The 15,686-nt window shown below is 36.8% G+C and overlaps 1 protein-coding gene across 4 annotated transcripts; it reads left to right on the top strand.

Annotated features, from left to right (window-relative positions):
• The first annotated feature begins 19 nt into the window (after positions 1-19).
• On the top strand, positions 20-10,721 carry Eny2 (ENY2 transcription and export complex 2 subunit). Of its 4 annotated transcripts, none has more exons than XM_005008224.4 (6): positions 25-231; positions 1,594-1,670; positions 5,398-5,468; positions 6,784-6,858; positions 9,460-9,537; positions 10,021-10,721. In XM_005008224.4, the coding sequence occupies exons 1-5, from the start codon at positions 226-228 to the stop codon at positions 9,534-9,536; spliced, it is 306 nt and encodes a 101-aa protein (XP_005008281.1). In that variant the 5' UTR covers positions 25-225; the 3' UTR covers position 9,537; positions 10,021-10,721. The 4 variants fall into 4 exon arrangements, with proteins under 4 accessions (XP_005008283.1, XP_005008281.1, XP_063113703.1 ...); XM_063257633.1 differs by adding an exon at positions 668-774 and having other exon boundaries at positions 41-159; positions 9,460-10,721; XM_005008225.4 differs by adding an exon at positions 668-774 and having other exon boundaries at positions 49-231; positions 9,460-10,721.
• The last annotated feature ends 4,965 nt before the right edge of the window (positions 10,722-15,686 follow it).

The raw sequence follows: 15,686 nt of genomic DNA on the forward strand, positions 1-15,686 counted from the left end.
CCAGAGGGCTAAGCGGCCAGGAGGCGGCCCGCGCTGGTTAAATTCTCACATTATAGGCAGGGTGGCGACGTCCCGCCCCGGAAATGCGTGTTCTAGCTTTCTGTGTGCTTAGGTGCCCGAGCTACTGAGGGTCTAAGTCCGGGCAGCCGGAAGAGTGTGGTAGGTAACGGTCGCCAGCGCAAGGGTCATTTCGTCGCTGGGAAGGGACGGCCCTCGCCCGCGGTGATGGTGGTGAGCTATGCCCGTGGTCCTCAGGGCCGGGACCCGGGCCCGGCCCAGGCTCCTTTCGCTGTGCTGTCTTTCGTTAGCTTCCCCGACCCGCGCTCGCGGGCCTGTAGGGCTGGCCGGCTGGGCGTGCTGCTGGAGTTGGCCTGGAGCCAGTCCTGGCTTTGTTTTCTGGCTCCTCCCCTCCCGCCTCTCCAGCAGTCCCCGCCCTGCCGTGTTTTACCAAAAGTCCGAAATGGGAGGGAGCCCCTAGCGCCCAGGTTTTACCAGTGAGAAAACTGAGGCCTTTCAGAAGTGACTTGTCCAAGGTCACTCTCCGCATTTTGGGGACCGAGGCAAGAACAAGTTCAGCGTCATACTGGCCAGAGCTTGCAGTCCTTCCGAGAAGCTCCAAAGCAAGCCTTTCCAAGTTCTTTCTCCATCCTTCCTTCTTGTTCCCCAGGGAGGAAGAAGAGTAATTCCAACTCTGAAAACTTAGTGGCCCTCTCGCTTTTCATGTGGAGGAGACAGCAAAAGGATCCAAGTTAGTGACAGATTAAGCGTGGGAAGGTTAGTTTATTCCAAGATTTATTTAAACTTTTAAATGGCTTAGATGTCCTCCGAATTTAACCTTACTCTCTTTTCTACACCATTTTCGATTGCATTGTCTAGTTTTACAGAAAGTTGAGAATTTCCTAAGAATTGGTTTGAGATTTATTTTTCCCTTATCCCACCATATGTGTGCTTAATAATACAAACATACACTTTCAGATAGTGTAGCAGTTGTAATTATGAGTACATTCTAGTGAGGCGTGAAACACTTAAGGAGTCTTGCCTGGTAATTTCGTTTTTCACTAATAATGTTTTCTCTTACTTTGATGTGTAGTTTATATAGCTTCCCCAAATTTTGAATGCAGTTAAAGTGCAGAAATGATCAGCGTTCAGTTATGGACAGGGCTACTGGAATCAAAGTACCTGAAATTCAAATTCTGCCTTCATTTTCTGTTTTTGTGCCTCAGTTTCCTCATATGTAAAATGCAAATTATGTTAGTAATATGTAGCAGTAAGTTTGGGGCATTAAATGTGATTTTTGAAAAAAACCTACAAAGAATTAGCTTAATATCAGGCGCTTAAATGTGTAATAAATGTTGTGATAACAGTTATCTAAAATTTCATTAGTAAAAGGAATATGGGAGAAGGAACTTGTATAGTGAGTACATAAATAAGACTTTGGGATACAATAAATAATAATGATGATGATATCATTACTTGAAATTTACCAGCCCTTCAGTTGATAGAATGTTAAACCTGTTAGGTTGTTTGCTTAGAAGATTTAAAAGAAAATGTTTCTTAAATGTTTTATATCTGAAAGTACATTTTGATACCCAGGTTAGCAAGATGAACAAAGATGCACAGATGAGAGCAGCAATTAACCAAAAGTTAATAGAAACTGGAGAAAGAGAACGGTAAGTTATAGGCTGTGTTTATTAATTACATTTTACTACATTTACATTATTCTAAGAATCTAAATACCAAGAAACAAAACATGTCAGTGAAAAGAAACTTGAGATCATCAAAAGTTTCTATTCCTAACATCTGTTAGAAATAATTTAGGTTTATTCAGCATTGCAAGAATTCAAGGGGAGCGGGTAATGTGGAAAGGTAAGCAGAAGTGGTTATCTTTCAAAGAAATATAATGGAGAAACATACATATCCAAAGAACCACAGTTGAAAGCATGACGTTATCAGGGAGACAGTGTGATACAGAATGATGTTCAGTGCTCACTGTGTTCTGGTGTCAAAGTCTTTTAACCGTGGAGCAGCATATGCTATTCCTCTTCTCTGAAATACTTTTCTTTCTTCCCTTTACTTGTAGCAAATTGTTGTTGCTTTTTTGATTTCTGAGACAGGGTCTCATGATGTAGTTAAGGCCAGGCCTAGAACTCACAGCAATCCTCCTGCTTTAGCCAGCTGTGTGCTGGGATTATGGAGTACACCACCATATTCGGCTCTAAATGTGTAGCAAATTCTAGCTCGTCTATCAAGTAATAAATATTTCTTTTTCAAGGAATCCATTGATCAAATCCCAAGCATTTTGTTCTGTGATAGTATTTAATCAATTTAATCACATTGCAGTCTAGCTACCTACTTTACTAGTATGTGTCCTCCTTTGTGATCTAAATTCCATGAGAGTAGAAGCAGCAGTGTATATCCAACATCTGCTATTATACCAGCGCCTACTTGGCCAAGTAAATATCTGAAGAATTGAGTGGTTTATAAGTACAAAGAAAGGGTTGAAGAATCAAGAAAGGCTCCATGAGCAGAATGATAAAGTTTACAAGAGAAATACATCTGTAAGGAATCTTTCTAATTCTTCTGGGTTTGAGGTGCTCAAATGAGATCTCATGCAATAATTAAAGGTGAAGTTCAAGGATTAGTAGTTCTTCAGTCAAAGAAACAAGAGGATGCTCCATACAGAAGGAACAGAATATGCAGAGTCATTGTTTAGTATAACATACTACTGGAGAACTAGAAAATAATTGCAGACCTGCAGAATACTTGCAGAAAGCTAGAGGGTAGATTATGAAAGCATGTGGATGGGACAGTGAATGACAGAAATAGATTTTGTGTAATTCAGAATTAATTCAGTTGAAAACAATAGAAACTGAACTCAGCAACAGACTTAACCAATGGAAATATATGTTCTTCTAATTAAAACATGTAGGATTTCAAATTGTTTTAGCCATCATTGAGTCCACACACAAAAATTATTGCCAAGAATATTTTTCTTTTCCTCTCAGACCTGCTTTTCTCTGTGTTGCCTTTATTCTTAATGGGCCCAACTTACCTTCGTTATGAAAGGACTTACCTTGATTACCATCTCATTTGAAAGGAAATTTACGATTAACCTTGTATAGGCCATAGTTCTATCATATTTCTATCCAGATTCGTATTGTGGGGATGGGAATGTTTTTTCTATCAAAGATACATGGATATCATGGTTTGCAAGTGTTACTGACTTTACTGGTGCATGATGGAAATTATTAAAAGATTTTAAGAGAGGGAATGACTAGATCACATTTATACTTCAGAGATTTTATTCCGGTTGTGGGGGGTAAGACTTGCAGGGGTCAAGATAGCAGAAAAAATGAATTTGAAGATTACATTGGGCTAAAAATGAAAGTTGCAGAAATGGAAAGGGGAAGTTACTGTTTTAAAAAAGAGAGAAGCAGTTCTCACTATGAGGAAGGAGCCATCTAGAATAGTGCCCTGCGTAACTTGAAAGGATAGACTTCGTAATGAGTATATGGAATTACATATTTTTTCATTTGTTTTCTTCATTCATGAAACTTGAAGTCACTGAGTTTTTATCATGTGTGACCCTGTTAACTACCACAGCTGTAGTAATAAAATTAAGTCTTCTCTTCTGGAACCTACAGTCTAGGAAAATAATAAAAGTATACTGTGTATTAGGTAATTAGTGCTATAAGAATGAAGCAGAATAAGGGAGGGAGTGATATTTTCTATAGAAATAGCAGAGAAGTTTCCCTGAGAAGTAATGAGCAGGGTATGAGGAAGCAGGGTTTCTCCAAGAACCAACCTTCCAGATTGCATTGCTGGAGGTTTTTGAGAAATCCATGGAAGCTAAGGAGACTGAGTAAGTTGATGCGAGAGAAGGAAAGTGAAGTCAGAAATACAGTTAAGGGTTAGGTAAATCATCCAGGATCACTTGAGCTCTTACAGAGTTTTCCCAGACCTGGGGATTAAACTCGGGGCCTCTGCCACGTCTCAGCCATTATGTTTTTTGAGACTGGATCTCCGCATTCCAAAGTGGGACTCATACTTGCAGTCCTTCTGTCGCAACCTCCCTCGGTGCTGGGGTTTCAGGTGAACACCGCTGCTCCTGGCTGAGTCTTGGAATTTTATTCTGAGCAAATTAAAGAGGCCGGGAGGGTTTTGAGCAGTGGGAAGAGAATGAAGTACATAAGGTGAGAAGCAAGGCAGTGACCGTTTAGGAAGTTGGGTAACTGTCCAGACTAGAAAATGAGGTGTTAATGGCAGAGATGGTGAGAAACATTTGAATTCTAAATGTGTATTTTAAAAGTGAAATCTGGGATTACTTATGGATTGGATGTTTAGTGTGAACAAGGAAGCTTAATAAAAGATGCTGCCCAGATTTCTAGTCCAATGACTCAGAAGAATGGCATTGTCATTTGAAGAAGAACAGGATAAGTGGGAGAGAATATGAAGTTAGATTTTGGCCCTATTGAGATTGAAAATCCTCAGATACCAACATAGAAATGTCATGTAGCTGATCTGTAAGAATAACAGAAGAGAAGCAGTTTGCATGGAAACAGTCTGTTGGTTTGGATTGTGATCTGTCTAAGAAATTTGGTGGAAGAATGAGGATTTGTAAGAGTGGATATGGTAAAGGAATAAAAAAATACTGTATACATGATGCCATTTGTTGTAGTAGATTATTTTACTATTAAGTAAAAAAAAGATATTGCTAATTAAGCTATGCTAGGCATAGCCAATTGCTGACTTATTAACATGTGGAGAGGGAGTGGTAGTCTGAGGTTAGATGAGAGGTATAATGAGGAAATAAAAGAACTTTAAAAAAAAGGTACAGAATTTCTGGTCAAAGAATGGATTTTGAAACCTGAAGATTTCAGAGGTACAAGCTCAATTAATACCTACTAGAAGTTGTACAAGACTCATGGTACTTCTGACCATGAAGGAAAGGGCAAAGTCCAGAGAGTAGACTACTGTAGCCCACAGTCTTGTTATTTCACTTTAATGTTATAATAAAAAATACTTTTTAGAAAGGAAATTTTGCTACTTACATACATTAACTATATATCCATGTACAGCCCAAGACAATTCATCTTCACTCAGTGTTGCCCAAAGAAGCTAAAAGATTGGATACCCGTGAACTAGACCTTGAGAAGTGTTTTAGCCTGCCTATTCATTTAGTTTTATTCCTTAAATGATGCCCAGATGAAATGTAAAGCACAGAGTTTAAATGATTTGCATAAGATTAAAGAATAACTTAGTGATACAACCAAGATTAGGCTACAGTTAAAGTATTAAAATAAACAGGCATGTAATTTTTAGTTGAAAAGTTCAAATATTGCTTCAGACATTCACATTTAAGATGTACTTCTCTGTTGTAAACATTTTTTTCTACAGCCTCAAAGAGTTGCTGCGAGCTAAATTAATTGAATGTGGCTGGAAGGATCAGCTGAAGGCACACTGTAAAGGTAATCATTTTCACTTAGAACATAAGCTAGTTCCATTTCTCTAAATTGGGTTGGTCTTCACTGGAATGAAAGTATAGTCGTTACTTTAAAGTATGAGTGCTGAAGCATAATTTTAAAAAGATAGGTAACTGAATCTCTTAGTAATACCTTCTCTTCTCAGTGGTATATGTAGACCTAATTTCTGCATTTTCAGGAATTTTGGAGGGTTTCTGAGTGAAGCGTAAGCATTCAGAATTTTTTCTGCAATTAAAATATGGAGTCATCTTATTTTTCAGTATGTTTGTCCTTAGTAACAAATGGAGCACTTGACAGTTGGTGGGCTTTAAAGAATTACAACTCTCTTACATTAAAGTGATAATTTTAATTCACTTCTTAGAGTACACTTAAAAAGATGGAAAGGTCTTAAGTTGCTGATTTTGAGAATATCACTGGATAAATTATACGTGTTGCTAGGATGAACCTCCTTCCTGGCTCAGCTTTTGTTGTGTGAAACTCTGGCTATTATGTCTACACATAAAAATACTAGAGACTTTAAGAAGGTTCTGTAGCATGTTAGTAAAGACTAAGAGACCTTGAGGCCATAAACTTTCACCAGTATAACAGTATAACCGAATTTCAACTAAAGTTAGGTCAGATGTAAGCTCACCTGTAAAATGGAAAAAATGCCTAGCTCATTAGATTATTGTGAATGTTAGTCAAAACACCTAATAGATATCCAGTAAAAGTAAATTATATACTTTCTTATATTTTATTTGGCCCACCATAGAGAAGAGAACCCAAAAAAATAGTTCTGCATTTTTGGCTCTTGTTGTTCATATCATACATTTATGGAAAAGCTGGTACGATTACAGTAAAATAAGATCTGTCCAAGCTAGGTGTAGTGGTGCACATCTGTAATCCCAGCTCTCAGAAGGGTAAGGGAGGAGGATCGCAGTGAGTTTGAAGCCAGCCTGGACTGCACAGATTGTTCAGAGCCAGGCTGAGAACAAAGTAAGATGCTTTCTCCAAAAAAAAAAAAAAATCTGCCCAGTTACAAGTTTCTCGTTTTCTACACTTGTTAAATTTGAACATTATAAGTTCAAATTTACTGTAAATATTACAGGTTATTTAGATGACAGATGAACAAACTTTATCTTTCTTCTGAAAATACTCACTGTATTTTTAAGATTATACATTTTCATTAAAAAAAGTCCTCTTTTTTATTTAAAAGACCAATCTACACTTTAAAAACATGATTTTAACCCTTCCTCTATGAAAATCTTTCTTACAGATAATGATTTTAAATGATATGATTTGTTTTTTGCTTTTGCATAAGAGGTAATTAAAGAAAAAGGACTAGAACACGTTACTGTTGATGACTTGGTGGCTGAAATAACTCCAAAAGGCAGAGGTAAGGAGTACAAAGTGTGTCGAAGGAAACGTACTGGAGACATATAGTTAGCTGATGCAAACGTTCTTTTCTAAGGAAAAACGCACCTTTTGTGGAATTACTTTGGTACTGTCATGACCTCATGTACAGAGTCATAATGGCTTGTCTTCCTTTTCAGTAGTCTTGAATAACAGGCTAATCAGTGTAAAGTGTTACTGTGCTCTAAAACCCTGTACCAGTCTCAGTCGATACGGTTGTTACCAGAGAGGTAATTTTTAAAATATGAGATTTTACAGAGGAAAATATCACCCGAAGCTAGAATTTATAAACTTTATTAGATGGCCTGACTCCACTCCAATATTTAATAATTCAGAGTTTTACTTCAGCCCCCGGGTCATTGCTCTGCTATCTCTTTCCTCGTTAAAAATAAATGAAGGTCGGTCTTCTTGAATGTCTAAGAATTTGGTAGTTCCCATAACTTCATGTTGAAGGTAATCCATATTTAAGACTCACAATGCAATCAGATTCTTAATTTGTCTCTTGAACCCCTTGTTTATAGGATGCAAGGGGAAAATAGGGAATATTATATTACTGCTGATATGTAACAAATAGGAACTGTATCATTGTTAAGCTGGATGTAGTGACATCATTTTCAGTTATTTTGTAAGGTTTGTGTTTTGTGTGTCTCTAAGTAGAAGCAGGTGAATTAGATGGCCTATAAAGTTTTTTTTCTCACATAGAAATAGTAAAAGTAATTTAAGTGTAAAAAATAAATAGAGATTATTACTTTGAAAACTCCCTGAACTGCTACCTGCTGAGACTTAGCTACAGAATCCCATGGTCCTTCCCAATTCATTTCTCTTCTTCTTCTTCTTTTTTTTTTGTACAGACTCTAACTCAGGACCTTGCACTTGCCAGGCAGGTGCTTGTGCCGCTGAGCTACATCTCCCACCCCTCCAATCATTTCTTAAATCTTGTTTTAAAAATCTAACTTTTTTTCTTCAAGTATATCTCAGAAAGTGGAAAAAGTATTTATTGTTTGACTTATGAATGTATATTTTAAGGTAAATTTTTGAATTTTTTTTTCTGTTTTCTTACGTAATTTTGCTTCATCTCAACATTGTTTAGGAAAGAATTACATGGGTTAGACATTACCTTTTGCTTCTCTAACACTTGTATCTTTGTTATTTCAATGTCTTCTTCACTAGAAATTGTGCACATAAAAACAAATAAATTATTTTGTGTTTTTAGTCTTGTTATTATCAAGAGTAGGTCTTTTATTACTGTACAGTGAAGTTGACCTTTTTTAGTGTATGATTTTGTGAACTTTTTGACTATATAGAAGTATAAGTTTGTGTAATCACTACTGTACTCAGGTTACAAAACAATTTGCTTAAACCAACAAGTTCCTTCAAGATAATCTCTTTTCTTTTTTTCCTGTTTGTTTATTTATTTATTTTTGAGATACTGGAGATTGAATACATTTCCAGCTCTTTCTTTCTTCTTTTCGAGACAAAGTCCTTCCTTGTTGCCTAAGATTAGGACAAAGTTGAGATTCTCATGCCTCAGCTTTCAGGATGCTAGGAATTACAGGCAGGTGCTACTACTACTGGCTAAGATGTCCTGTTGTACTCACAGCATATACTAAGATAGTCGATATGTTCTTGACATTTTGGTTTTAATTAAAAATGCTTTAAATATATATTAATTACTTTTTCAGTGGACTTTTAAGTATACAGTGTTTGTAGGAAGACAAGTGGTTTACAGAGAAGAATATCTGCTATTTGATCTGTGTACTTACATAATTCTCTGTAGAAATAGTGAATTGTATTTGAAGTTTTCCATTTCCCCGGATATAATCGGATCTATTAGATGTTTTAGTTCCCCCATTGCCAGTTATTAGTTAACAGTTTTATATGAGAATGCCTTTATATGAGGGGCTGGCGATTTAGTTCAGCGGCATAAGTGCCTGCCTTCAAGCAGGCAGTCGTGAGTTCGATCCCTGGTACCAGTAAAAATGAAAAAAACAAACAAAAAAAAAGAGCGAATGCCTGTTTTTCCTCATACATAGTATTGACCTTAAGATTTTAGATTTTTGATAGGTAAGACATGCTATCTAAGTGTGGTTTAAATTTTATTTTTCTTGAAATTGAACCTCTTTTATGTCTAAGAACTGTGGGTCTCCTTTTCTTTGTCTCCTTTGCTCATTTGTATTAACCTGCTGATCTTAGCAGATTGAAACAGCTACCTGTATAAATCAGTCCTTTTCTATAAAAATGTTTCCTCAGCTTTTGTCTTTTGAGTTTGGTTATAGTAATTACAATCAGATGTAAAATGTTATATTTAAATCATGTTTAAATCATACTTAGTCAATCTGTAGTTTGAAATGATTTTCTCCAAGAGTCTTTCTGTTTTCGTCTCAACATGAAGTGTGTTTTGTATAGTTTATTAAAATAGTTGCAAGTATGCCTTTTTTTCAGATCTCTTTACATGTGAGTAATTTTTAAGTGAACCATGAAGGTTATATAATTTGTATATTGGTAATCCCGAATAAAATGTCAGATATCAAATGTGTACAAACTGGAAGCTTCTTATGGTGATGTTTTTATTTTTGTATTTCAGCCCTGGTACCTGACAGTGTAAAGAAGGAACTCCTACAAAGAATAAGAACATTCCTTGCTCAGCATGCCAGCCTTTAAGGTTGAATTAGATTGTGTTGTTCTGTGGTTTTATTTCTGAAAGTAAAACTTGCCATAAATTAGAAATCAGTTTCCCAAAATAAAATCCTTTTTTGTATGATGGTATACAGTTTTCAGTAATGATGTATACATTGTATTGATTTTTTCCCTAAATGTGTTATTTTAATAAATATCTCATGAATAAGTTTGAAGTTTGCTTGAATTTTGGAATAAAAGGTACTCTGTCTTTATTACTGATTCCCTAGATCTGAGAGAAACAGTAAGCAAGTAATATAGTATAGGTGTTAGTATGTGCAGTCTTGTGTTAAATGCTGAGAAGTAAGTGGCTTTTCTTCTTTGTTTGCATATGGTGTATTCCTCTTTTGAATCTCCCTAATTTTATAAGTTGTAATGTCCTATTCTTTGTTATAAACTTGGAGGGTTAGGACTGGGTCTTACTTATCTTTATGTGCCTTCCTTATGCTTCGACGAATTTACCATCTAGTGGAAGAGAGAACATTTGCAAGCTGGCTCCACATCAAGTTCCTTCCATATGCTCTGCACATCTGAACTTTGAAAGCAGAATCTATAAATTGCATCCCCACATACTAAGGCCAAGAAAGAACTTAATGGGAAATAATCTCCACCCATTAGCTTTACTCTGACATCAGGATTACCAAATCCAGTGGACACTTGTCTGTTCTTACATGACCTCTGCGGGAAAGTGAGAATGTTGACGATCCTGCCAGCTGGAACTCTCGTCCCACTCCTCACATTGTTTCTTCCCGCCACTGGAAGTTCCTTCTGTTTCATGTGGAGTACATTTTGCTGTGCGTGACTATTAAGTAATAATGTTTCATAGGGCTCTCTCCTGAGCCTTCTGCCTAACTGGATATATATTGCTCGGGCTAATCCCAAGAGTTGGGTCAGACCATGGCTTCAAACACCACAGGTCGATCAATGCTAGACTGCATCTTCAGACCAGACTTTTTTCTAGCCTGCAGCCCAAATACTCATCTGCTGTGGATCAGCTTCCTTGGATATTCCACAAGCACTTCAAACTGACCAAACCTAGAGTAATGATGATGTTTTTCCCCACTAACTACCCCTGTTGTATCCCTTACCTCTGAATGTTACCTTCCAGACATACAGATTGCTGAAGAGTTTATTAAAATGCTGATTCTGAAGGTAAGAAAAACCACACAAGATTCTGTATTTCTGTCAAGGTCTGAGTTTTGATTGTGCATTTTGCTGAGTGAGGACTACTTTACATTTAAATTGTCCTCCTCCTGACAGGTCCATATGACTGCAGTAGATGCCTAGTGTTTCTTGCTCTGATTCCAGGTCTCCTCCAACACCTACACTACTGCCTCAGTGGCCTTCCTATTCACTTTATTTCCCCACTTGAAATAGCTCAATGTACAGATGGAATTCAGACTTCACACAACATCTAGGACCTAGATCTGACATCTCCTTATTTTTCTAGAGTTCAGAAAAGCATAAACTGTTCTGTCTCGTAATTCCTTTGAAAATGTTAGCCCTTTTCCTCCCTTTTAACCTGATTTCCATTTGCGCTTCAAAATTCAGCTTGGATTGCTAGAACATTCTGATTTATGTAATCCACCACTGTTTCCCTATATAGCAGCTGTGCATTTCAGCATAGTGCTTGAGCTTCACACGTGCACTCAGGGGAGAAAGAAACTGTATGACTTGGTACACTGCTTGGATGTGGATAAGGGGTGGGGAGCCGAGTGAACAAATGAACACCAATGTGTATAGAAAGGTAGCAATAAATGGAGTATAACTAAGGAAAGATTTCACTTTAATTTTTGGTTCAGTTTCCAGAAATAATTTCTGATTAAAATTGAAATGTCTTTGAAGTAGTTGAGCTCAGTTTTGAGTTTGAGATAGGAACACTTACAATCAAAACCTACCCCAAAGAGTGTTGCACTATCTCTTGAAAAGTCTTCTAAAGTAATGTTAAATTTCTCATTTTGATACCCATCATCAAAAAGGAAATAGGAATAATTTTTATTTGTGCTATACATGGACTAAAACCAAAGTTTGTTCATAAAGATACTACTTTTTTAAACCAAAAGACAGTATGTAACAGTGAAAAGTCATTTTGAAATCATAGCAATTAACCACAGAGCATAGATTTAAATTGGTAGCATTGAGAACACATTTCTAATCCCACCTTTATACATGACAGTTTGCATCTAGAACCATTAATATCTTGCAGATAACTTTGAAATCTTGACTCACACTGTGGATTTATGTAAGTTAGGGATACATTCTTTAAAAACTGTGCACTGTCTCATTCTCAGTGTGGGAAATTTAATAGGATTATTGTTACATGACTACACAGGGTGGATCTAATTGGGATTACTTAAGTTTCTTTTGTATAGCATTAAAGAAGACTCAGCTAAATTATTTATGTAATCACTTTGCTTTGGCATTACAAGTGTATCATTTGGTTGAGCAGTGCCAAACTAGGGACTGGGGTTGGGGAGTAGTAATTGGATCTAGGGCTTTTCATAATTTGATAAAAAGCTTTCCCCAACACCAGAGAACTGTGACAGCTGCTCAGTGGCTGATGTTGGAAATGATCCAGTGAGTGTGTGTATGTGTGTGTGTGGTGTGTTTAAGTCATAGAAGACTCACCTCATGTTACTCAATGACTTCGTAGAACCCCTCGTATTTACCATTAGAAACTACACAAAAGCCTTTGGATGAATCTGCCAAGAAAATGTGTGTACAATTAGACCAATCAGATTCTAATCTGTTCTGTGAAACACTGATCAGGTAAGACTGACTTCTGCCTCAGTTTTCTTACGTGGACAATGTGATGCTGCTGACCTGGTGGAATTAAAGTAATTTTTAAAAATTTGTAAAATACTAATAAAGGAACCAGAAATAGCAGTATGTATTTGTTATCCTAGCAAGAACTCTAGAAATACATGTTTAGTTGTTTTTTTTTCTAGTTTTATAATATATGGCTACATGAATTACACTTGCATGGAAAATCACTGCTTTTGGTTTTTAGGGATTTCTACTGAATATTAATTATGAGAATACCTACAAAACTAAAAGTGACCATCAAAACTCGATTGGAATACAACAAATATCAGTAGAATAATACTTAGTAAAGTTTTGAAGTTTGAAAGTATTTTACTCATTTTTCTATGAACTCCTCTATGACATGGACTTTATCTCACATATGTTTTACTCTTCAGTGCCTAATAGTTCTTGATAAATTCTCTTAAATAAATAAATTACAGTAGAGAAAGATGTACCTAACATTCTAGACTTCAACTTACTTCATTATTCTTTATATCAGCCACAAGGGGGCACTTGAAACCTGTACTTGATTCTTCCTGGGACTCAGAACTGTCAGCTCAAATCCAATTTAGACCAACCAGCTTTTTAAGATGAAAGTGTCACTGAATTAAAACTTAATGTAAGAACCTCAGAATGTGTTTCAGATTTAAAGTAAGGCAAAGTTATAGTGAACTGGTTGGCTGGGATCATTTTCTGAAACCAACTCCGTCACTGAGTCAGGAAGTTGTTTCAAAGCTATCTTGGTTTTCTCTCATTGCTGAGACAAAATACCTGATGCCCAACATGAAGCAAGGGAAGGTTTATTTCTTACAGTTACACTCAGCTGGCTTCAAGGCAGGATGGTATCATAGGGTAGCCTTTCATGGCCACTGCCAACAGCAAGCTCCAGCAGAGCAGGAGAGCAAAGCACACCTCCTTCCCACCCTTATATTGTTCACTGGCTCCACCCCTGGGTGGGTGCAGCACTCACACCACCAATCCCAGCATCAGACAACAAACCAATCACAAAAGCCAGACTCAGCTGCCCCCATGATTGCAAGAGGTTTGCAGGTGTGGGGGTCCAAACACAAACTATCAAAAGCATACAACACTGCAGCAATAGTTGTATTTCACTTTTTCAAGAGAGAAGAGATTCTTAACAAGTGAAAAAAATGTTTTTCAGTGTTTTAAAATGTATTTATATACATACTTTTCTGTTTCACCTATGTCACTTTGTAAAAAGCATAGAGCATCTTACAGTGCCAAAGCCCTGCTGGCATTCAATGTATATTGACTTAAGATGACCGTAGAAAAGAAAATCAAAGAATGAAAGCATGCAGAAGCTACACTAAGACACAAGGTTGCTCATAAAGTGGTTATGTGTACAATAGGATATGTGACATCCGTTATGCTTCAGTTATTTCAGATCACTGGAATTTTAAATGATAATAAATGGTGATCACTTGCCATATACCTTTCGCCAGTTTTTTGTGGAGTTATTTCTAGACATCTGCTTATATCAAAGTTAGGCTTTGATGGGTAAGAGCCACAACACAGAATAAGTAAAAAAGAAACGCCCATTAAACTGTAGCCAGTCTGACATACAGGTGATTTAGATAACTGTGTGATTTGAGACATTCAGTGTGGTTGAGATAACGAGTGTTGAGTGCTGTTTCACTTCCCAGTTCTACTGTTAACGTCTTAATGACTTCATTAGTCTCTGAAAGGCTCCACCTGACAGTTGCTTCTCAGCTCTATAATCTCCTGTATCCTAGGGACACTGTCAGAATAATAAAGGGTGAGAATATTCTTGTGGAAGGTACGACATAAAGTCAAACTGACCAAACTGACGGCAAGGGCTTAGCATTGGTACTCTACACAGTTTGTGTGGGGGCCTATCTTCCATTTCTTACCCCTTAACAAAAAATTGGGGCCTACAGATGCATTTAATGAAAAAAGCCTGGACATACTCACTATCCGTTGCACTTCCCTGCTCCTGATCCAATTCTCCCACTTTAGAGACCATTAGTGCACTAACCCTTTTACCCGTATCATCACTTTCCTCATGTTCTTGCTCCCCTCTCACCCACTGAGATTTGATGGTGTCCTTAGAATTCCCGCACAATTCCCTTAACGTCTCTCTCCCTCGTCTCCAATCACACAGTTCTGTTTAAGCATATCTGCCAAACCCAGAAAGCTTATTCCCTGTAGATGCCTGATCATCTGAACTTGAAGAAAATGTCACAGACTTTCTGATAAGCCTCATTTTAAAATCCCAGCCACAACATTATGGGGAAAAATGCTTTGGATCTTGATGTGCCACTCAGACAACAACTGGCCCTGGCATTTGACAAAAAGTTAATGTCATGAAAAGAATGTAACACTTAAAAACTGGGAAAAAATGAAAGCAGAGCAAAACCAGGAAATGCTCTAGATTAAAAGAAAAAGTCAAATTTAAAGTAATGTGTCTTTCTTGGTAAATAGATCAAATACGACTATCAATGGCATTGTGAGGACATTTTGAAATTATATATGCATTTGTTTGTTTTGTTTTTGTTTTTGAGACAAGGTTTAGCCATGCAGTTCAGGCTGGTCTTGAACTCACTTTGTAGCCAGGCTGGCTTCGAACTCAGTGATACTCCTGCCTCAGCCTTCCAAGGGCTGTGATTACAGGTGTGCACCACCACACCCAGCATTGAAAATTATAAACATGGGCTGTAGTTAATTTCCTGAATGTGTTCATGAAGGATGACCATGTTCCATGCTTAAATATAAGGGAGGAAATACTTCATTATAACCACTGTCAAATGGTTTTTAAAGAATATATAAATACTAAATAAGGAAAGAGGAAGGGGTAGAAAGAAATGGGAATTAAGTGGAAAATCTATATTTCCTGCAAATAACTAAGATTTGCTAAAATAAGTTTCATTTTTTTCACTTTACACTGTAATTTTGATGACTGAAACACTGCAAATAAAATCTGACTTTTTGTATGCACTATATGCAAAACTATAAAATGTGATTACGCCAATGTTCCTTTTACATCTTTGCATAAATATTTTACATTGTTTATATGATTCTATAACTGGCTTTTACTTTTTGTTTTCTGAAGCATCTTTATTAATATATGACCTGTAAAATTCTGTGCTTATTAATGTAAATAACTCAGTGGGTTTGAGAATGAGTATGTATCAATGAAGCCATTCCCTCCTCAAAACCAGGGACACGTATCGCTTCCCAAAGTTTTCTCCTACCCTTTTATTATCGTTGCTGTTATATGCACATACGCGTGCATATCTTTGTATCCATCGTATATAAGTACACTCGACATAAAATTTACTTTCATAAGGT

This window comes from Cavia porcellus, unplaced genomic scaffold (genome assembly GCF_034190915.1).
Source record: "Cavia porcellus strain 051 isolate PalLab524CR breed Dunkin Hartley unplaced genomic scaffold, mCavPor4.1 scaffold_10, whole genome shotgun sequence".
Taxonomy (NCBI): domain Eukaryota; kingdom Metazoa; phylum Chordata; class Mammalia; order Rodentia; family Caviidae; genus Cavia; species Cavia porcellus.